Genomic DNA, 22,142 nt, shown 5'->3' on the forward strand with positions numbered 1-22,142 from the left:
ATTATATGTCTGAAAAAATATTTATTGTATATTTAGATCATAAATTTTCATACTTTAATGTTTATTTTGAACATTTTGTATTTTTTAAACAATTGTTTATTTAATTTAGTAAATATATTTTATTTTTCTATAATTAGACTTTCAAATTTAAATCATATAAACGAGAGATATTATGTTATTATGTATTTTTTTTATTTTCTTTAAAATAAATCAAAATTGGGTAGGTTCGGATTCGAGTTGGCTCGGGTTCGAGTTGACCGATTTTTGAATAGTACTATTGCTCAATCCGACCCATCCCACCCGAATTGACACACCTATTTATTTTCAAGTGTTCGGAAATAAATTTGAAAATGGTGATATTAATATATGTGACATATTTTTTGTATGGTTTTTTTTCGGATTCATTTTTGTATATTTAGTTGATTAAATTTAAATTACGATTATGTCTCTTTTCACGAATTTTAACTCATGAGATGAATTAACCTAATTCATATACATATATGTAATATTTTTTTACGAGTCTATTAAATAGAAGATCTGTATCATATAATTGATAGGTCTTCATAAGAATTTTATATTAAATTATTTCTTACACTGTGAATCCTCCTAATATGCATGACAAAAAAGAATTATTATCTTACTATATTATAAAGCATGAACTTAGTAAGCACCGTTTCAAGTGATATATTATTAATCAAATGATAATTTATCTATTGTATTTCATGTTTATTTTGTCATATTATTTACGATAAAAACTTATGTGAGATAGTTTCATGAGTCGTATTTTGTGAGATAGATCTCTTAATTGGTCATCCATGAAAAAATATTTTTTTTATACTAAGAGTATTACTTTTTATTGTGAATATCTGTATAGTTGACCCGTCTCACAAATAAAGATTCGTGAAATCGTGTGACAAGATAACTACTTATTATTTATTTATTTTACATCAACTAAATCATTGAATTTTAAATTACAATATTACCCTTATTAAATAGTATTATTAATATTTATTAAACTATTAAAAAGACAAAATAATAATTTATAATCTTATTTCAAGTTTAATCAATGAAATCAAACGAACTATTATTTATTAATCGAATGAGATACTATATTAACTACCCATGTTATTATGTTAATAGATTTGGAAGCAAGAAAGTAACAAATTATAATATCTGACAGAATTTAAATAAAATATGTTCGAAAGAGTGTTAGAATTTGTAATTTTTAATATAAATAAAATATACTATATTTATTTAAATGAGACTGAAGTTTAATATAAAAAAAATTAATAAATTCTACCGTAGAAGTTTCATTTACAGGAGTCGTTACTTCTCTTCTCTCTGTCTCTTATATAGATATTATATTTTATTCCCGAAACCATAAAAAAGTTCCTTTTGTAGGAAGTTCTATAGGTTGCCAGCGCAGCTAACATGCGCCGAGGTGCTGGTTTATGAAACTAGAAACTCTTTTTTCGCGGGTTTCTCTCCACATTATTCTCTCGATACTCTCACGTTCCTCGAGTGTGGAGGTTTTCTTGCTCTGTTCATTCTTTCACGATTTCTGCGTGTTTCTTGTTTTGTGTCGATTGATTGTTGTGTGTCCATTGGGACAGATGAACATTTTGGGTTCTCTCGCATTGTTTCTTCTACTTTTAGATTGGATTTCTGGCGATTGAGATGTTATTATTATCTTTTTTTTGGACCGGCAATCGTTGTTTCGAGAACAACATTGATCAGATTTCTGTGTCGGAAATATGATTGTTTACTCTCTCTGTAGTTTACTGAACTGGTGATGGATTTGCTCGAAGTGTTTGTATTTTGTGGGAGACTGTGAAATGAGCGTTTAATTGGAGCTGTGATGATTTTCTTGGGGGATCTCGAAAATACCGTTACAATTATGTTTGAAGTTAAATTTAATGATGAATACAGGAAAGGATTGTAATATTTTAATTTTTGTTGATTTCGTAATGCTTGCAAGTTGATTTAGAATGGACGCTTTTGGAGGATAATTTGTGAGAGGTAGAGATGAATTTGGCCTAGAGGAAATTATGATTCGTTAACTAAAGCAAAAAAAAATATTATACACCCCTTTCTTTTTTAGGATACTGGTGTGTGTATGGATGATTGAATTATTTTTCATTTCAATGATTTAGGTAGCATATGAAGATTATTTGTATTTGCTTTGTGCTTCTGTTCATAGAGAACTTAACAAAATCATTTACTTTCCTGGATCTTGATTAACATTGTTGATTGCTTTTTTGTGTATAATTAGCAAGAAAGAAAAAATGACTGCCTGATAATTTCTGAATCTGATGGTTCTATATTTTGTCGAATTTGTTTGTGACTTTGTTCTATCGGTTCCTTTTATTTTACTGTTTTTGGGACCTAAGTTGTGGCTTCAGTTTCTCGTATAATTTTGGTTATTTCATGATTTCTTTTACATGCTTCCCTATGCAGTTTCAGGAGGAGAAATCACATATTTAGTCTCAGTGGAACTTCTTCTTCGTGGATGGCTTCTATTGTGAAATGTAGGAATTTGAGTAAAAACCAACTGGGAGGTGTCATATTTGGTTGCACGAATAACACCAAGAGCGAATGTGTCACCAAAAAGCTTTTTGGTTAGTTTCAACAGTGTTTGTATCATCTTCATAAAATTAGTACATTGTTCTAAATTGTTAGGTTGTTAAATGCAGCCTCATGATAAATTTGGGATTGCACTTGTGTTATTCCGGTGGCATTTACTTTTTTATGTTACTTAGGACTCCCAGCTCAGCACTTCTCATATGTAAAGAACATCGAACCAGGTTTGCCTCTATTCTTATTCAATTACAGCGAGAGGAAACTTTATGGCATCTATGAAGCAGTTAGCTCCGGGAAAATGTATATTGATTCATATGGCTGGACCTCAGGTGGTTCAGAGAGAACAAGGTATCCTGCTCAGGTATTACGTGGAAACCACTTATTGTTGTTATTGGTTTAATCGAGGGTGATTAGAATGCTGTCAAACTTCAAAAGTAGACTATAGTATCTGATCTTTTATTTTTCATTCTTTATTTTGGCACAAAGGTTCAAATACGTGTGCGTTTGGAGTGCCAGGCGCTTTCTGAAACTCTATTCAAGCCAACAATTGTTGACAACTACTACAGTCAAAATCATTTCTTGTTTGAGTTGGATCATGTTCAAGCAAGCAAGTTAATTTCTAAACTCACCTCTCTAGCATTTGCTCCAAGTGTTTATACCCCCAAAAATTCCCCAAAATTGTTATCAGCAAAGCAGAGGTTTCCTCTAAGCATCCAAAGAAAGGAAACACAAGCTCCAGAGCCACCATATTTTAAAGATGATTTTGCCAACTCTCATGATCCTTTTGGAACACTGGGTAATTCAGACGATTCTTTGTGTTTGAATGGATACAACCAATTGATGGAGGCATCTTTAGTCAACAAAAATGCAGAACCTGAAGAAAAGGACCTTATACACATGAAGCTAAAAGAATTGGCCCGGCATCGTCAGCATTCAGCTGCAGCTATAACGGGACAATCTGGAGAAGTTACTTACATGGAAGACGTGGACTTGGAGCATGAGACTTATGAAAATGGCATGTCAACTTCGGGAAACAGGAATAATGAAAGCCCTTGTCATTCTCTTGATTCTTATGCAACCATAGCACAGGTATTTGTTTCAATATTCAAAGGCTATTTTGGTTGGGATAGGAAACAAGCAAATTGAATTGGTCTTGGAGGTTTTTGAGCTCTGCTGAAGTTTTTGATCGACATCGGAGTTACCTGATGGCTTAATGAGTAACTGAGTAAGACATAGTACATTTATAATCACCCTTCGTCTTCTTCTCGTAACTCTAGCCATTTCTGTAAATCCTCCAATCTATGCTTTTTTTACAGTTCACACCTCTCTAAAGCAACTCAAACTTATCCCATATTCTTATGAACCTATGTAGCATCAATTCCAAGCTCCAAAATCCACATATTTTTTTATTAATCCCTGACATATATCGTAGGTATATTTCTGAAAATCAAGCATTTCAGTCAGAAATTGAAAATAGTTTGACGCCTTATTCCGGAAAAATTTAATGTTTATAACTTTCCAGCTGCATAAAGCTGGTCAAAGACACAACATAGAATGTGTGTGTTCCTTTCTAAAAGCACTTCAAGTTATTAATGTGACACCAGACGATCAAACATTTATGAGATTTTCAATTTGTTCTCAAGTTTCAGTGTTTATAATGTGAACATTTGTTTTTCATGATATTTGTGTAGAATTTAGTGTATTCTACTCTCCATATCCCTTATTTTCAATTTTGATTTGCATTATATTTAAGTTTGGGGGGATCCTAGTTTAAGCGATTGCTAGGCTTTGAATGCGAGTGCTTGATTGAGAAGGACAACTTTTTCCGTTCTAGCTGTAAATTTATATATATGTTGATTTATACTACGAATGCAGCTGTGTCAGGAAATGGAGGAGCTGAAGGCTTTTAAGCAAGAACAAACATGTAAAATGGGAATTTTGGAAAAGAAACTGGTATTACTTTTTCCTTGCAAAATCTCATTGGCTTACCTATTCAAGTTGAGCCCTCTTCAATAAATAGGATGGATTACTTGTCTGATTATGATTCCAGTGATACTGATTTTTTTTAACCTTTCGTTTTCTCAAGAGCATCTTGATGTTTAACATCCACCATTCTTACTCGACAATATTCTTTCTGATTATGATGTTTAAGTGGTTTGGCGAGGTAAAAATCCGTACAACATTCTTAACTGATGCTTTATATTGTTTTAGGCTGAGGCAGAACTGGAAATTCAGAGACTGCGAAAAGTATGCATGAGATTTGAGTCCGTGCCTGAAACTTCAATGACAATCGGTGCTTCAACTGGCAATGAAACAGCGGTTGAATCTCCAGATCTCAATGAGTTAATATTTTTAGTAGGTGGATATGATGGTGTATCCTGGTCAAAGGCTTTGCATTCCTTCTCGCCTGTGAATGATGTCTTAAAATCTCTTAAGCCAATGTCTACTCTGCGGTCATATGCCTCAGTTGCAAAGTTAGATGAGGAACTGTATGTATTTGGTGGCGGAGATGGTTCTTTGTTGTATGATACAGGTATATCATGATTCTCGTTTCCTTGTTCTCTCCCCTTTTTTACTCAATATTTAACAGTTAGAATCTGTTCGCGTGAAGTTGAGTCGTACAATCCTGTCAACAATCAGTGGACTTTGCGTCCTTCCCTGAACAGAAAAAAAGGCCACCTAGCTAGTGCCACTATACATGGAAAAATTTTTGCTGTTGGTGGTGGAAATGGGGCTGAATGCTTCTCAGATGTAGAAATGTTTGATTCAGATGTTGGACGATGGATTTCTACACGCTCAATGCTTCAAAAGGTAATCTGAGCCGTTTCTTATAATAATAAAAGAAGATATATAAAGTGTTGACATATTAGAGGTATTATTTCTATAACTTTTCTGCATTATTGAAAGACACTAATTATGTGCAAACATAGTCGTTGGACATGTGCAAGTATTTCAATTTAAAGAAGGTGCTATTATTACCAATACCTTTCTGTTGTCTGCTTTGTTTTCTGCCTGGTGAATCTTTAGGGCGAGTTATTATTTGCATATATGTCGTACAAATCAATCGCTGCATCTTCTCCAATTTGTTTTCTGGAATGAAGGAGAATGTTTTATTTTTCTTGGTTTCAGCGTTTCGCACTTGCAGCTGTGGAACTCAATGGTGCGCTCTATGCTGTTGGAGGATATGATGGAATTGATTATCTGACGTATGTTGTTTAGCCAGTTTGCCATTCTCTTATCCATATTTCCGGTTCACTATTTAATCTGGATTTTCTGCTATCTTAGATCTGCTGAAAGATTCGATCCCCGAGAACATTCTTGGACCAGAATCGAGAGTATGAGCACAAGGAGAGGCTGCCATTCATTGGTAGCTATGAATGAAAAGATGTAAGTCCATTTTTTTGTATTTTCTTTCGAAAGGTACTGATCAAGCTTTGTTCCCGTTGAGTCCGTTCAATACTTGTGACCATTATCACCTGTCGATTTTCAAGGACTCTATTTGAATGCTGTTTTGCAGATATGCTGTTGGTGGTTTTGATGGAATTGAAATGGTACCGAGTGTTGAAATATACGACCCTCGTGTTGGAACCTGGATGACCGGAGATCCAATGAAGCAGAGCAGGGGATATTCAGCTGCTGCAGTTCTCAAGGAATCCATTTATGTAATTGGAGGTCTTAGAGATAACGAGGTCTTACTGGACACGGTAAGCTTCTGGTGTTCTCTTCTGTTATTCTTGTATTTAAACTAATGGTTATCGCAATGGCAGATTGAACGCTACAGGGAGGATGTAGGTTGGGAAATAACACAGAATAGGTCGGTCGGAAAAAGGAGCTTTGCCTCTGCTATTGTCTTTCACAACGATTGAAATGTTGTTTAATACTTTGTTTTAGTTTTTCTAAGCATTTAAGATGAACGCAGTATTTGAGTTTCTTTTTTTTCTTTTTAAATTTCCCAAGTTTTTGTGGAATATATTCTCTCATTTCGTAATAATTCTTCAAACTATTAATCAATTTCAATTCCATGTTGAATTTAAAACCAAAATGAGAGTCGTTAAATGCTTTGTCGAAATTATTTTTTTCGGAGGTTCTGGACAGTATCGAATCCGTAAAACATGAGAAATTCAAAAAAATTGGAAAACTATATTAAATATCATGTACTTAGAATAAAAAAAATATAACAACTACTCATGTATTGGATTTGAATTAGTCTTTATGTATGTCTTTTTACCACAAATCAATTACAACTTTCCTCACACCAATTATGGGAAATTTTAATAATGAACCAGTAGACTCCACCGTCGCATCTTTATGGAGACATGGATATCTACACAGAAACTAACGAAGCAGCTATACAAATCTTCTAGGGTGATAATATATACATCTACAAGCACTCAGTTAACTATTTTTTAAAATTATTAATTCATTTTGTACTTATTAGTTAGTTGAAGATTAGAGAAAATAAAATGGCCTTGATTCATCAGTTAACAACACAGTACATATTAATTATTGTAGTCAAATTCTTGTGCCATTTTTTTTCTGGAGTGAGTCTCATGTGAGACCGTCTTACGGATCCTAATCGGTGAGACGGATCAACCCTATTCATATTCACAATAAAATGTAATACTCTTAACATAAAAAATAATATTTTTTCATGGATGACCCAAATAAAAGATCTGTCTCACAAATAGGATCCGTGAGACCGTCTCATACAAATTTTGTTTTTTTTCCTGTTATGAAATTTGTCGGAGCATGTGATGCGAGATCATTGCCATTGGGCTAACTAGGACATGATGATTTGTAAATGGGCACTGAAGTTTGACCCAAACTTACACCAAACACCTACAGTCAAACCCAACAAGGGGAAGGAAAATTGGATTCTGACGAGACATTTTGAAAATTCATTTCATTCGCCACTTTTACACTTTATTTATATTGAGAATAATTTAAAATGGATTGATTATTGAAGTATATTCCAAGGATTTCGTGGATTTTAATTCCAAGAATTTTATTATCGATTATTTGTATTGACAATAATTTAAAATTGATTGATTATTGAAGTATATTCCAAGGATTTCGTGGATCTCCCTAGGTTTCAAATAATCTATATTTGAAGGCTTTTTAAAAAAAATTGCCTTACATAGAACCTCATAATCAAAAATTGACTTTTAATTTACTCATGTTTTCATGCAACTTCAAGGGAACCAACATGAAATTATTTTATGGTAAAAAATAAATTTCTTCATGAAACAATCTTCATTTATTGTTTGTACATGAAAAAAAATACAATTATTAAAAACATACATAAAATCTCCATGAAAATATGTACCGGAAAATAGGAATATCCTATTTAACTATTCCGAAATATAGAAAATGGTGATAAAAAAAGGTATTTTAGGAATAATATCTATTCAAGACTATATTGGAGAATGTTTAACAAACGATGTTATTTTTAATGGATAGATATATTATGAGACGGTCTTACGAATCTTTATCTGTAAGACGACTCAATTCTATCAATATTCACAATAAAAAATAATATTCTTAAGCATAAAAAGTAATAATTTTTCATGAATAACCCAAATAAGAGATATGTATTACAAAATACGACTCGTGAGATCGTCTTACATAAATTTTGTCATTTTGAAAAATAACTTTTGAGATGAATAATGAAATAAAACGAGAATAGTTAGCTAATATATGAACAAATTCATTTTCATGCTTATGAAATTCACACTTATAAATACTTTCGATAATTCCATTTCCCGTCTGAACCAATCCCTCTCTTATTTACAAAATGGATGACTTTCCGATCGACAAAGTCCACATCTCAGGCGCAACATTAGCCTCACTTCTCCACCGCACCGCCGCCTCCCCAGCCGACCTCCACGGCTTCCTCTTCGGCCACGCAACCCTCTCCATTCCAACTCCCCTGTCGGATGACTCTACCTCGGCCGCCGCCACCCAAATTATCACTGCCACCATCACCTCCTTCCTCTCCCTCCCTTCCCATCTCCCCCTCCCTCCGCCCTCTCCCTCTCCCTCCACCGCCTCCCTCCTCGGCTGGTTCTCCGCTCGCCGCAAAACCCCCCTCCGCCCCTCTTTGAGAGATTCCACCACCACCCTTACTCTCTCTTCATCTCTTTCCCTCGCTTTCACCCCTCAGAATTCCACTATTTCCCTCCCCCCATCCCTCTTTCTCCTCCTTACGACGCCGTCTCAAGATCAGTTGATCCACACGCATGAATACAAGGCTTTCCAGTATCGCATTCCGGCCTATTCATTCGAGCCCAAGAGCTTGACTATTATCAACATCGGGCCTTCTTTTCGATCCCAATTCGATTTTTTCGTCCCAAATGCGCCTTTCCCTTTTATGGATTTCGAACCCAGGGGTTCGGATGCGATGGCAGAAGATGATAAAGAACAGACTTTGGGGAGTACAAAGAGGAATTTGGTTAACCAGAAGCAACTGGACATGCACGCGGAAGGCTTCGATATTCACAGGCTCAATAAATTAGTGGGCACGGAGGCAGCAAACTATACTAACGAGTTGGAGGATTTATATGGTAAAATGCTGGCTAAGATTGATGGGTTATCAAGATCCGTGGAGCTGACTTCTGCAAAAGTTTTGGAGCAGGTGAGGAGGATAGTAAAGATTTTAAGCTCGATCAAATAACTGTTGAAACTTGATCAAGTAGAGTATTATTCTTGAGTCAACAATGTTTTTCACTTTTCGCAGGAGAATCATAACATGAGGTTGAGGTACAAAGTTGCTGGCTTGGAATAAATTTGGTGATGGTCGCGGCTATCCTTTTTTTGTTAGCTTAGGTAGTTTGATTGCTCCTTTTCCATTCAGTCATTTTTTTGTAGTTTTATTGCTCCTTTGCAGGGGTTTTTGGCCATGGAACCAAAACACATGAGGAAAGGAGTTGAATATAATGTAATTACTTATTGTTTGTTAATCCCAATAAAATAATACGTGTATTGGTTTAAATTGAACGTGAATAGATTTGCTGAAGGTTTTCATAGCAATGTGCCAGTAGTGGGTGGTGAGACTTGAGAGGCCGCTTTAGATAAAGTTTACTTTGCGTTTTAAGGAGTTTCTGGATGGCTGATAATGGTACGTTTCTCATGTGGGTCAGTGGGTGTAAATCGACTCTCATATGTGGGACTTATTCAAGCTAACTGAATTAAATCGGATCTTTTACGTTTAGCCATCAACGGAAAGGGGCTTTAGTTGTCATTTTCTTGTCATTTCTATCACATCTATTAATCTATAGCTGGAGCGATACATGAGTTGGCACTTTAGCCCATTGAGCCTTCTATGATCGGAATTCAATATTATTTTTGAAGACTTTTTGTCACGCAGATAAGTTTTTTAATTAGTTTAAATAGGATATGAATTTCTCGTATTCAGGTTGCTATATTTTACCAATTTTACTGAAAACTACAATTTTTGGCAATAGTGCCTCTCTTATTTTTTAAACCATCAAACTTGCAACTTATGGAAATCGAACAGTTAAGATTGACTCTCATACTATTGTGCCCTTCAAGTATTTTCCTTTCACCAAAAGCGATTTTTGCTTGATCTAGTCAACATTCTATATATTTTGGTCTCTTTTATTTTACTTACTGTCGGCGATCCAAGCCAAACTTCCTGCTTGGCGTAGGTTGTGTTTGTTTTAAAAAGGAAGCCATTTCTTCTGCATTTTATCATTATTATCTCTGGTTAATTGCTCCATTAAGCATTACTTACGTTAACTGTGAAGGTGTGAATTAAATAACAACCAAATGCTGATTTTTCTCTTGGTACTTATGTGACTACTAGTTTGAGGCGATGGTTATTGTTTGTCTTCTTTGTTTGGATACTGTCAGCTCCCTCACGGTTCAGGCGCTATCATTGACCAAATATAGTTTTTTTTCCATTTCCTCGGCCGGTTTCGTAATGCCAAATCAATGAAGTAGTTTTATGCGTACTCCTAAAAGCATGCCTGTTTGTTCTCCCTTATGCTGCTACCGTGATACTTTTATTTAGCACGTTCCATTTTGCCCTCTTTTCTAATTAGAGACCTTGAATTTCACGAAATTGACATGTTCTATGCTAATGGTTTTTGGTTGTTATTTTCATGCTATGGCTATCATCTTGTCTTCCTATGTGCACTGAAGATTTCCTGATCCCCTTCTTCTTTCCTGTCCTTTGTTGGTTATGTATTGTTTGGTGACTACGCCATCGTGGAGATATCAACGGTGTGTCATTAAAAAGGGGTGTATTATGTTGTTTGTTGCCTGCCCACGTATATGTCTCCTCAACTTTTCAAATGTTGTCATTATAGATCCCCGGAAGCGTGAAGGTATATGCTATGAAACCTTGCAGCTTGGCTGAGCAAAGCACGACAATCTTGGAAATACCGGTGTTCTCTGGCGGCTGGCCCATCTCTAAGCTCCAACCTCTGGACCACCAAATGTGTATCGTATAACTCTATATGCCATTGCTTTTGTTCCATATTCGTGTGTAATCCTGGTGTTTCTGTAAAGAACTTTTTTCTAATTGGATTGCGGAAGACGATGTAATCTGAGACCCACATCTTGGGTACTTGTCTCCTTGGCTGCTACTAATTTTGTTGCACCAACCCCATCTAACTTATGGATAGAGATGTTCACGCCTTCGCCTATGCTACAGCTACAATGGTGGGTTGTATAATTTTTATGTTTTCGATTATTATATATTATTACATGCTTTGTTTAGATAAAATAATTAGTGCATTTACATAACTTTTCTGAAAAGCAATTTTGAGATGCTACTGAAAAATGAGTTTTGTGTATAATGGAGCTTACGAGGTCTAAATATAATATACAACAAAATTATTAATGACAAAATAGGACAAATGTTGTGTTATAATTAAATAATACTAATAATACATAATAATAATAATAATAATATAATAATAATAATAATAATAATAATAATATTCCGAATATATATGTCTAAAGGTAAAAAATAAAAATAGTCTCATATTAATTTTGTGCGATAGTTTTCGACTGGACATGTTTTATTTTAATATATTATTTTCTATTTCAAAAATATTAATTTACTTTGATAATATAAATCGAACACGTTTCACGATGACTGTCAAAAGAATTTGTGCCGGAGAATGAAATAGGCCCAATTTATTTTCGGGCCCAATTGTGGAGGCCCAGACCTATAAAGCCGATTTTTGCCGTAAGATTGGCGCTAATTCAGAAAAGAAGTCACAAATTCCCGCTTTGTTAAAATGCCGAATCTGAACTCCGACAATGGTTTCTTCGGGAACCAGAGGAGCTAATCCCCATTTTTCGACCGAGTAATGTCGACATGGCAGGTTTTCGCCGACGCCGGGAGTCATTTCCGGTGGGAAGAATCCGATCAACAGCTATGGAGAGAAGGTCAAAGCGATGCCCCAGCTCTACGAGCTGTTGACGACACTTCTCGCCTTCCTTCCATGCAAGATCTCTTAATTCAAGGCAATTTATATATCTATTTAATTCGGATTTTTGATTTTATAAACGCCCATCTTTTGTAAAAGGATTTTCCACAACAAAAAAAGCAGGTCGTTCAAAATTACTGGAGAATGAGAAGGGTAACGTGGATAATTCACCTATGTTTCGAACTGGAATGGGGAAATCAGTTGCGGTGAAGCAGTCTTCAATAGCAAAAGCACGTTCAGTTCTCGGTGATGTGGGTGAGGTGTTCGCTGATGCAGGTAGAGATTTTGATTCCTGTTGGCTTGTATTGTATTTCTGTTCTTTAGCTGCAGCACTGCGGGATAATAGTTTATCTGTTTTATTTATTTTTAAAACTTAGCCTACAAATATGTAAACTGTTCCCAGCACTTGTAATGTTTGACCATATTTATTCGGCATTAGGCGGCTGAATTCATGATTTTGGGAAAAAATAAATAGATCGAACATCTCAGATTCGAAATGCTATCGAAGTCTAGATCACCAGCTTGAAGGTGGCTTGCTTTTAATAATTTATTCTGAAGGAATGTCATCCTGTAGATTTAGTTATATTTTTAATACTGATGACCAAATTTAAACTTTTTGACACTTAAATATGAATTTATTTTGAGAAAATTGTCTCGTTTTTCTCAGTCTCGACCTTTTCAAAGACCGAATAAATATTTTTTTGTGTAGCTTAACAATGAAATTAAATAATTTCGGAACATTATATCTCAGTAGAGGGTATCAGTGAAAAGGAGAAGTTTTTTGGATAGTCTACACAAAATCTGCTTATAGGGCTACGATTTTGTTCACGTCCTTTCATTTCAGAAGGACAGAGTCATAATTTAAAAAATATCAAGATACTTATGAAGGCAGGGACTCAAGTTATTGGACTAATGTAATCTGACTATGGATTTTTGTGGAACACAATCTGATTGTCACTTGCCAATACGCTAATTTACAATAAGATACTAGAATTTATCAAGAAACTGCTAAAGAACTTTGAAGATCTTGTTGCTTTGGTGAAGTATTACCGTCTCTAAGCATTTCTAGGTATAGCGATGCAGCATCATCTTTCATCAAACACTTATTGCAGGCCAAAATGGGAGAGCAAATGGTTTGTTAAAACCAATGTTAGGGATGAACTCGCTGAAGCCATTGAAATATGGTTTGCAGAATAGGTTTGAAGATATAGGTAGCATGTCAAATTCCATGTTCCAGACAGGCTCTGGTAAAACAGTCAGCATATCTTCTGCTGGCCTACTTAGAGCAAAAACATTATTAGGCGTGGAAGAAAATTATGGCGATGACCCATTACATGACTTTCAACCAACCAAAAAGCAATTGACTTGTACAGAGCTCAATGGCGGGCAAAGGATACCTCATTTAAAGACTGATGACACCAACTTAAACTGTAATAGCTATAGCAAGGTTTTGACACCTTTCGGTACCAACGGTAATTCAATCCAGAGTGAGTCCGAAGAGTTTCCAGACTTCATGAATACTGCTAACAAGCCTTCTCCTGTCAAATTTCATACTGCTGGTGGTAGATCTATATCGGTCTCTAACGATGCATTGCAAAGAGCAAGAAGCCTTCTGGGAAATTTGGAGTTTGATTCTTTTTTAAATGAAGCAAACTCAGTTGATTCAGTGCATCCTACACTCGACAATAGAAAAGCCAGTTGTACAAAGAAAAAAATTGATCTGATCACACCTGTTTCGAAAAACACAACAGAAAATTTCAACTGTTCCTCAAGGAATTTTACATCTCCTCTTAGATCAAGTTCATACCACCAGCAGTTGATGGGTAGGTTTAAGTTACAGCAACCTGGGAACAACTTGATCAATAAATTTGATGCAGAGGCTGCAAGCAGCACCTCTTCCACCTCTTATAATGGCCTTGTTTGCTATCAAAATTCCTTTGAAAGTAAGCGACTATCAGAAAATGTGGATTCTTCCAAAAATGAAAATGATTCACTCAACCATCTGAAGAGGCCATCAAATGTGGCCTTGATTGATATCACAAATAGCACCAGCATAAATCATATTGATAGTAAGCGATATTTTGGCGAGAAGCGAAGAAATGGAAGGATCAATTCTGTATCTCCATTCAAAAAGCCTCGAAGCTCATTTGTCACCCCTTTGAACACAAAGAATACCTCGGTTCCTAATGGTAAAGGATCAAGCTTTGAGCATAAATGTTTTCTTGGCATCATATGTATCATAATGATATGTTCTTGTTAGATTTATCTAGACTGGCTCCTAAAGAACAATGCTGCAAAGAGAAGATTTCGGTGCGATATCCACGCCAGATTCCACGAGCATATGTGAAGGACTACATTTCACTGCTTCCACCCATTCAAATAAAGGTACTGTTTACATGTAATAATCATTACTTCTACTGATTACTTTTCTTTTTGACATGACGACTAAGTTTCTCTATTAAACTAGTTGGAGAATTTACCAGCACATGTGATGAAAATGAACCCAAAAGCTGCTGAAAGCTACACATTTCAGAGTGAACAAGCTTCTGTTGACATTGGACCAGAGGCTTTGCACCTGATGCTGTCTAAGTCGGGAGCTTCTTCTCCATGCTTAACTAAAGAGTAATCTTGATCTTGTTCTCTTTCAACATAATTTACATGGCCATGCAAGATGCATGTAATACCTGTCACTTTTGATTGGCTATGAAGAGATCACTGTTCTATTCATGGTGCCATCTTTCTGTAGCTTTTGGTTGTTATTGTATGCTTTGAATTGATTTGAGGTGTATAATTCTCATATTTGACAATAGCTTTTTTTGGTTCATTCTCCCACATTTTTTATCTATACTTTCAATTCAATGTCAATTCATATAGGTGGGTTTCAAATCATTATAAATGGATCGTCTGGAAACTTGCCTCATATGAGAGGAGGTATCCGGACAAATTCTTGGGAAAGTTTTTGACGGTCTCTAACGTGCTTGAAGAATTGAAATACAGGTATGCATGATTCCTATTGTTACTTTAAGTTTTGGTTTGAGGAAGTTATTGTTACCCTATTGCATAATCATTCTTAGATATGAGAGAGAAGTAGTCCATGGCCATCGATCTGCAATCAGGAAAGTTTTAGATGGAGATGTGGTACCTTCTTCAATGATGGTGCTGTGCATTTCCTCTGTTTGTGAGTTTGGTGACCCTAAGTCTGGGCCTGGGCACGTCAATGGTGGAGATGGCAAAATAGAATTAACTGATGGGTGGTAAAGAACTTTTTTCTCTAATGCTTTTACTGAAAGTTGATTTCCGTCTGTGTAACTGTAGAATCTATTAGGTATTCTGTGAAAGCTCTTTTGGATGAACCACTATCCCAGCAACTTGCTTCTCGGAAGTTGTTTTTGGGGCAAAAGCTTAGGGTAATGTATCTTTTTTTATTAGTTTAAGTGTGCTTCCTCTACTATTTGACATTTTTGTCAATTTTTTAAAAACTTACAGTTTGTATTGTCATCTGAAGATCTGGGGAGCCAAACTATGTGGATGGATTGGGCCTATTTCACCCTTAGAGGTTATTTCCTGATTTCAGTTTGCCAAACTTTGTACTCATTGCCATTTCTTAACTAGAGCTAACTTGGATCTCAGGGATCACATACATCTTTTTTATCATTGCACCTAAATGGTACATACAGATGTCACTGGGCTGAACGATTGGGGTTCTGTGAGTGTGCTTCATTTCACACGTTCTACAATATCTTCTTACACATTTGTGGTATCCTTAAATCTCCGGATTGGCTTCATATGTGTATAGGTAAAAGTGCTGGTGCTCCATTAGCTTTTAGATGCATCAAGAGTACCGGAGGGGCAATCCCCAGCACATTAATTGGGATTACAAGGATATATCCAATTTTGTACAGGGAAAGGTAACCCAAGTGTCGCACATTATAATTCTTGTCCATTTTGCGTCTGACCAGATTATCTCATTCAGGTTGAATAGCGGGAATGTCACCGTGAGATCGCAGAGGATGGAAACTGAAGTGACACATTTATATAACCAAAGGTGATGCTTGGTTCATTATTGTAAACTGATTGAGCTTCTTTTTAAGAGAAATCTTTTTAGTAACTTCAGTATCATATATCGTCTTAATGTGCCTCTAGATTAGGTAAACCTGACATAATTTACAGTTCACTTGAAATGCATGAAGCATTCAGTGACATCATATAATCACGAGGTTAGAAAATATAGCTTGGAGAGATATTTAAACATAGAAAAAGGAACGGGGAGAAATCTCTTTGTGGCAATTTTACTTATCCCTGTGCACACTTTTGGTAATAGTAGAATGTGGGACCTTAGAACTAGCAAACTGAAAAAAAAAAACAGCAAGTTTTTCTCCTTATCCGTGCTTCCAATTTTGGGCCCCTTACTCTCGTGTTTTTTTATTTAAAAAAAGATTAATAGTAGTTTGAAAAAATACTAACACCTTCCATACCAAGTTCTTCTTGGTGAGCATGATCTATGGAACCGGGTTCTAAAATCTATAATTATAAAGCAGTTACATAATTGAAGAGAAAGTTGCTTCCTGATCACTTAGCTGATTAGATTCCTGAAATTGAAGAGAAAGTTAAAGAATAATTCAAGGCCGTGCATCTTGGTTAAATCTTGAGTTTTTAAACACCTTATACAGTTACATAATTCTACTTTCCCATAATTTAAATGAGTTTTCCTTGTGTAAAATTTGAGTTAAAGAAAATCCAGTGCCTGATCATTGAGTTTTCTTTTTTTCTTTTCCTTTCTCTTTTGGGCTTTAGGCGATCTGCTGTTGTGGAAGGGATCATATCTGCATTCAAATGGGAAACAAACGTTGATATAGAATACAACCACGATGGTGAAGAAGGGGCCAACATCATGAAGCTACTTGAGACATCTGCTGAACCAGAAATCTTAATGGCAGGGATGAGCTCAAAACAACTAAGTTCTTTTGCTTCTTATAAAGCTAAGCTCAAGGTACGTGAACGCTTGTTTCTTGATTGAGCATACATAATACAAAAGTTCTACGGCAATTCCTTTGTATTAGGCAATTAGACAGACAGACATGGAAAAATCTATTGAGAAAGCTCTGGAGGCTGCTGGGCTTAGTGAGAGAGAGGTAACTCCATTTATGCGGGTAAGAGTTGTTGGGTTAACAGTTAAATGTCATCAGCAGAAATATTGTCCACATGAAGGCTTGATTACAATATGGTACCCGACTGAGAAACAGGTGAATCTATTTGTCATCCATGTCATAAATTTTCTTGTTACTTGCAATTTCTTTGGATACTGTTGCTGTGTTTATTCACATGCTAGTTTCGTTTGTAGTTACAAGAATTTTGATGCGTCAAGTGTCTTGTTTCTTACTGGTTCAGAAACAGGAACTGTGTGAGGGCAAAGCATATTCTGTTGGAGGTGTTGCACCAACTAGTTCTGATTCAGGCACTCTTTATTTACAAACAAGAGGATCAACTAGCACTTGGACACCTCTTTCTCCTGTAAAAATGGAAAATTTTGAGTAAGCAGCTGCACAGGTGGTTTTTGAGAAATAAATTGCATGACTGCAACAATAATGGATGTTTCTTGCAGACCATTCTTCATCCCTCGCTCATCAATAACAATATCAAATTTGGGTGAAGTTTCTCTCTCCAGGTTGATCTAACTTGCAAAAGATGCTTCTAAAATTGCATAAAGATTAAAAACAGTCGCTAATGTTGCTCTCATACTTAACAGTGAATTTGATATTGCTGCGTTTGTTGTTCATGTGGGAGAGGTGTATGTACAAGGTCTTCAAAAAAAGCAGTGGGTATTTGTGACTGATGGATCTACACCTGAATCTTGTCCAAAAGAATCATTAGATGCATTACTCGCTGTCAGCTTCAGCTTGCCATATGTTGAGAGTGAGTCATTTGCACCCGTCAACAAAAATGTTGCAGGATCTGTGGTAAGCATATAAAACTTCAAAACCCGTAAGTACGGCCTATGCAATCATCTTATTGCCGACTTATTTGCCGAACAAATAAAACTCAAATTTAATATGTTACTCGAAGTTCGGCCATATTTTGCATTTGGTTGGTGAACTGTCGATGTAATCAAAATGACAGCTATAAAAACAGTTACTTGAGGTGATTCTAGATAAACTTCATCTCTATCGCCTTGTCAAATCATAATCTGCATGAGTATAGGCAGTAATAACTCAAACCGAACTGTCGGGTAGACACATGCATTGTGTTCCTTAATTAGTTTGAAACATACAAGTGGTGCAATCAGAAGTTCCAGATTATCTCGTTTGCAGGTTGGATTTTGTAATCTGATCAAGAGACCTAAAGATCAAGCCAATGGCTTATGGGTGGCAGAAGCTGCTGAAAATTCAGATTATTTTCTTACTTATGATGATAGAGGTCGCAACCACCTCAAAGACGTCGCTGCTTCAGTTCTGAAATGGGCAAAAACATCATCGGTACGTCTTTCACATCTTCCTTCCTATTATCAAATTCATTCACCCTCAGGATGAAAGAACAATTATTTTTCCAAACTCAGGTAATCGAGAAGCTCAAGGAAATTGTTCATGCTATAATCAAACATTCGAAAGAAGGGTGTTGAATCTAACAGAAGATTCATTCTTCATTACAGAGGAACTTGTATATTTACTTTTGTACGAAAATGAGTATAGGTTTTTTTTTTCTGAGCAACTAGTATAGGTTTTTAACTTTAAAATCAAAGTGTTTACTTCAAAAGGATTGATATTATCTTATTCTTATCGTTATTATAGATGCTGTGATTAACATTTGATGTAATTTTGCTTTTTTTTTTTTGCATACTAAATAAAATCTTTGCAAACTTGAATCAAATAAAATCTTATTCTTATCGTAGAAGGTGGTAAAGGTATATGGCATGAAGAAACATCCATATACCGGATATGTGCATTTTTTTAAGGCACGATCTTGAGATGGATGTTGGTATAAATCTACTGCATCTTACATAATAATATATTTAAGGTGTATTTATTTTACTACGTATGAATTATGATAATGGTAATGCCATAAATATTTAAAATACGAGCGCCATTATTTCTTTGGAATTTTTTACTTAAAACATAGATCTTTTTGGCACTGTTAAATCTAACAATTTTTTTAATGGATAATCAATATTTTTCAACAAACTTAAGAGATTCTTGAAATTTTGTATCATCATACATCGAATTATTCTATCTTTTTATGTTTGTTTTATTTTTCCGTTAAGTTCAAAACTTTTTGTTTTATATTACATTATTATACAATATGATTTTCCCATATAATTTAAAATATTTACTTTCAAAAATTTCATTTGAAATTGTGGGACGTTGGTTGCATGAGAAGGTAGGAAAAAAAAATTCACCGTACATTAGAATTTTTACAGCCGCAGTCAACTTTAATCATTACCATCGAATTGTGGGGGAAAAGGCTTCTTTTTTTTTTTCTATTTTTTTTTTAATCAAGAAGCCTCTCTCTCGATCTTGAATTGGAACCACTGCGTCAGAGAGAGAAAATCGAAGAGGCGGAATCATTCACAGATCGTGAAAATATTTGTGAATTTGTCCTCACATTGTAGAAACTGATATTCGTGAATCTGTTGATGGATCAGATATTTAACAAGGTGGGTTCGTATTGGTTGGGCCAAAAAGCCAACAAGGAGTTTGCTTCGGTCGGAAATGAGATTAATGTAAGACTCTCATTCTTGAATTTTGCATTTTAGTTTACCATAATTGGCGAATTCGAAAGTTTATTACTTGAATTTTGGGATCTTCGTTTTTCTGAATTGTGCAATATTTTTTGAATGTGCGTGTTTTTTGATTTAAGAGTAACAGGATTTTCGGTGCCTTGAAATGACCGAAGGTTGGCTCTTCAAGATTCAACACATATGATCAATGAATCAATTGTCTGAACATGCCAAAATTTTGACAAAACTTTTACAATGGGAATAGCAAACTATAGACATAGCGAAATCGTCCTGTAGTTTCAAAAAATTTGCCACAAATGCCGATGAGGTGATGTGATTTGATAATATCGTCTTGAGTAGTTTTAGCACCAACATGGTTTTTCTGTTGAAGAACTGCAGAACACACGTCAAGCTACATTTTGGATTAAATCGTGACTGGATTCCCTTCTGTTCAATATTTGGAGACTTTCTTTTACCAGGAGTTGTCCACAATGTCGTCTTTTCTCTTCTTTCACTGAATTAAGTTTTGCATTATGCAATAGCCTGAAACCTGGAGATCGATTGAATCATCTTTCCATTAACATAAAAAAACGTTTTGGATCTTGAATGCCTGCTATTTTATTCAATGTTGTCGAGTTATATTGCCTTTAGTGGGGATTACGTCGCTTGAGTAGCTCGTTACTGCTTATTATCTATTATTCATGACATGATGACATATTTGCCTCTGAGCTATTTTGCTTGTCAATTTCTTGCATCCCATTTATCTTTGTCCTGACGCTAATCTGGTTTCTTCTTTGTTAGTCAATATCAAATAGTATCGAAGGAGGAGCCAAATGGCTGGTTAATAAGATGAAAGGTTCTATTCTTGCTGTTCTCTCTGCATTTCTACTTTTAAGATTCTGCACATTGCTTATGGAAAGAAAATCTTACGTCTAACGCATCATTTAGTACATATTTCATTCTATATCATAAAATGAAAGGATCAAACTGCTTCGCTTGAAATGCAAAATGAAATCTTTCACCAATTTAAGCATCAGTTCTTTATCAAGACATGATTTATCTCCACCAAAATTAATTCTATCTACCCTCTCGCCCTCTCTCCCGAATTCTAGATCTGCTCTGAACATTTGGTCCTTGTTCTGAAAGGCTTACAACAATTAATCAGAGTGTTCCGTCAAGTGTGACAGAGAACTTGTCTTTTTCAGGAAAGATGCAAAAACCTCTGCAAGAACTTCTCAAGGAGTATGACCTGGCTATAGGAATATTTCCCCGTGATGCCACGAACTACGAGTTCGATGAGGAAACAAAGAAGCTGATTGTTTATATTCCATCAATCTGTGAGGTTGGTTACAAGGATTCATCTGTATTACGTTTTGCAAATACTATAACCGGATATCTGGAGAAGGGTAAGCTGGCTGACATAGAGGGAATCAAAACTAAAGTGATGATTTGGGTCAAAGTGACTTGTATTACATCCGAACAATCAAAGCTTCATTTCACTGCTGGTATTAGGAAAACCAGAAGCAGGGATGCATACGAGGTACTCAGAGATGGGATAGGTGTTGACAAATTCTAGTATCTTTCTAATCTCGAGTTGCAGCATTGTTTCTTGGGATGTTGGACCCTTTTCACTTGAAAATTATATGTAGCATTTTGTGAATTGTTTATTCAATTTGAACTGACATTTTTTCTTTGAAAACAAATATTTAGAACATTAATTCACATTCAGATAAACCAAGATTAACTTTTTTAAGAATTGATAAGTTCCTATTTACATAGGATCTTACCTAGGTTTCTTGGAAAGGATTCTCCAGTCTCCTGTTAAGCGTAAGAATTGTTAAAAAAAATTGCGTATCGAAAAAAGAACGTGCATCAGCCGGGATGCGAACCGGAACCGGAGTAGGGTGCATTTCTACCACTAGACCACTGACACTAGATAACATGTTCAAACTAATAAGTATATATAAATAAAAATCGATCTTGCAAATAAAGTATTAATTCTTCTATAATAGTGCAGCCAAATATCATTTCCTAAAAGCTGAAATGGATCACCGTAAGCAATTAAAAATTGGCAAAATTCCAAAATATTAAAGTTATCTTTTGACAAATCACTGCAACAAGATAACATCTTTCCATGGCAATTTTTCCATAGGGTTTTCAAATTTTGCGGATAAAATCGAATAAATTGTAAATTCAAATCGAAAAAATTAAAAATCAAACTTAACTGAAAATCGAATTTTAAATTCGGATATAAATGTTAAAATTGAAGTTTATATTATTCGATTTAGAATTTTGTTTATAATTTTATTTAGATCGTATATTGTATGAGATAGATGTTTTAGTAAATTAAAAATTATTTTAGTTGATTATTAATTATTTAATTCATTCAG

General features: G+C 35.2%; 4 protein-coding genes across 10 annotated transcripts; all 4 read left to right on the forward strand.

The window, feature by feature from the left end:
- Positions 1-1,377: 1,377 nt before the first annotated feature.
- On the forward strand, positions 1,378-6,584 carry LOC140818288 (uncharacterized). 3 transcript variants are annotated; one of them, XM_073178227.1, is made up of 12 exons: positions 1,378-1,529; positions 2,458-2,618; positions 2,760-2,804; positions 2,910-2,941; positions 3,067-3,669; positions 4,456-4,533; positions 4,792-5,113; positions 5,192-5,391; positions 5,710-5,786; positions 5,866-5,967; positions 6,098-6,284; positions 6,348-6,584. In XM_073178227.1, the coding sequence occupies exons 2-12, from the start codon at positions 2,510-2,512 to the stop codon at positions 6,444-6,446; spliced, it is 1,854 nt and encodes a 617-aa protein (XP_073034328.1). In that variant the 5' UTR covers positions 1,378-1,529; positions 2,458-2,509; the 3' UTR covers positions 6,447-6,584. The 3 variants fall into 3 exon arrangements, with proteins under 3 accessions (XP_073034328.1, XP_073034315.1, XP_073034322.1); XM_073178214.1 differs by having other exon boundaries at positions 2,760-2,941; positions 6,348-6,583; XM_073178221.1 differs by having other exon boundaries at positions 1,383-1,441; positions 2,760-2,941; positions 6,348-6,583.
- A 1,738-nt stretch (positions 6,585-8,322) lies between these two features.
- Positions 8,323-11,306, forward strand: LOC140818307 (uncharacterized). 4 transcript variants are annotated; one of them, XR_012114951.1, is made up of 4 exons: positions 8,323-9,214; positions 9,317-9,369; positions 9,467-9,517; positions 10,911-11,306. XR_012114951.1 is itself a non-coding variant. In XM_073178250.1 (3 exons), the coding sequence occupies exons 1-2, from the start codon at positions 8,375-8,377 to the stop codon at positions 9,362-9,364; spliced, it is 888 nt and encodes a 295-aa protein (XP_073034351.1). In that variant the 5' UTR covers positions 8,323-8,374; the 3' UTR covers positions 9,365-9,369; positions 10,911-11,306. The 4 variants fall into 4 exon arrangements, 2 of the variants coding, with proteins under 2 accessions (XP_073034351.1, XP_073034337.1); XR_012114950.1 differs by lacking the exon at positions 9,467-9,517 and adding an exon at positions 9,586-9,697 and having other exon boundaries at positions 8,326-9,214; positions 9,317-9,405; XM_073178250.1 differs by lacking the exon at positions 9,467-9,517.
- Positions 11,307-11,709: 403 nt separating this feature from the next.
- Positions 11,710-18,658, forward strand: LOC140818329 (protein BREAST CANCER SUSCEPTIBILITY 2 homolog B-like). 2 transcript variants are annotated; one of them, XR_012114957.1, is made up of 19 exons: positions 11,710-12,078; positions 12,165-12,317; positions 13,154-14,230; positions 14,302-14,426; positions 14,509-14,663; positions 14,916-15,038; positions 15,116-15,295; positions 15,367-15,448; positions 15,547-15,597; positions 15,672-15,747; positions 15,838-15,949; positions 16,015-16,086; positions 16,836-17,031; positions 17,102-17,284; positions 17,430-17,572; positions 17,644-17,706; positions 17,788-17,998; positions 18,334-18,514; positions 18,595-18,658. XR_012114957.1 is itself a non-coding variant. In XM_073178262.1 (19 exons), exons 1-19 carry the CDS (start codon positions 11,922-11,924, stop codon positions 18,655-18,657), a joined length of 3,387 nt encoding a protein of 1,128 aa, XP_073034363.1. In that variant the 5' UTR covers positions 11,731-11,921; the 3' UTR covers position 18,658. The 2 variants fall into 2 exon arrangements, 1 of the variants encoding a protein (XP_073034363.1); XM_073178262.1 differs by having other exon boundaries at positions 11,731-12,078; positions 18,350-18,514.
- A 770-nt stretch (positions 18,659-19,428) lies between these two features.
- LOC140818340 (uncharacterized protein At5g01610-like) lies at positions 19,429-21,461 on the forward strand. The gene is made up of 3 exons (XM_073178276.1): positions 19,429-19,755; positions 20,554-20,608; positions 20,958-21,461. Exons 1-3 carry the CDS (start codon positions 19,669-19,671, stop codon positions 21,326-21,328), a joined length of 513 nt encoding a protein of 170 aa, XP_073034377.1. The 5' UTR covers positions 19,429-19,668; the 3' UTR covers positions 21,329-21,461.
- Positions 21,462-22,142: the final 681 nt, after the last annotated feature.

The sequence above is a fragment of the Primulina eburnea genome, chromosome 2 (assembly GCF_022965805.1).
Source record: "Primulina eburnea isolate SZY01 chromosome 2, ASM2296580v1, whole genome shotgun sequence".
In the NCBI taxonomy this organism is placed as follows: Eukaryota; Viridiplantae; Streptophyta; class Magnoliopsida; order Lamiales; family Gesneriaceae; genus Primulina; species Primulina eburnea.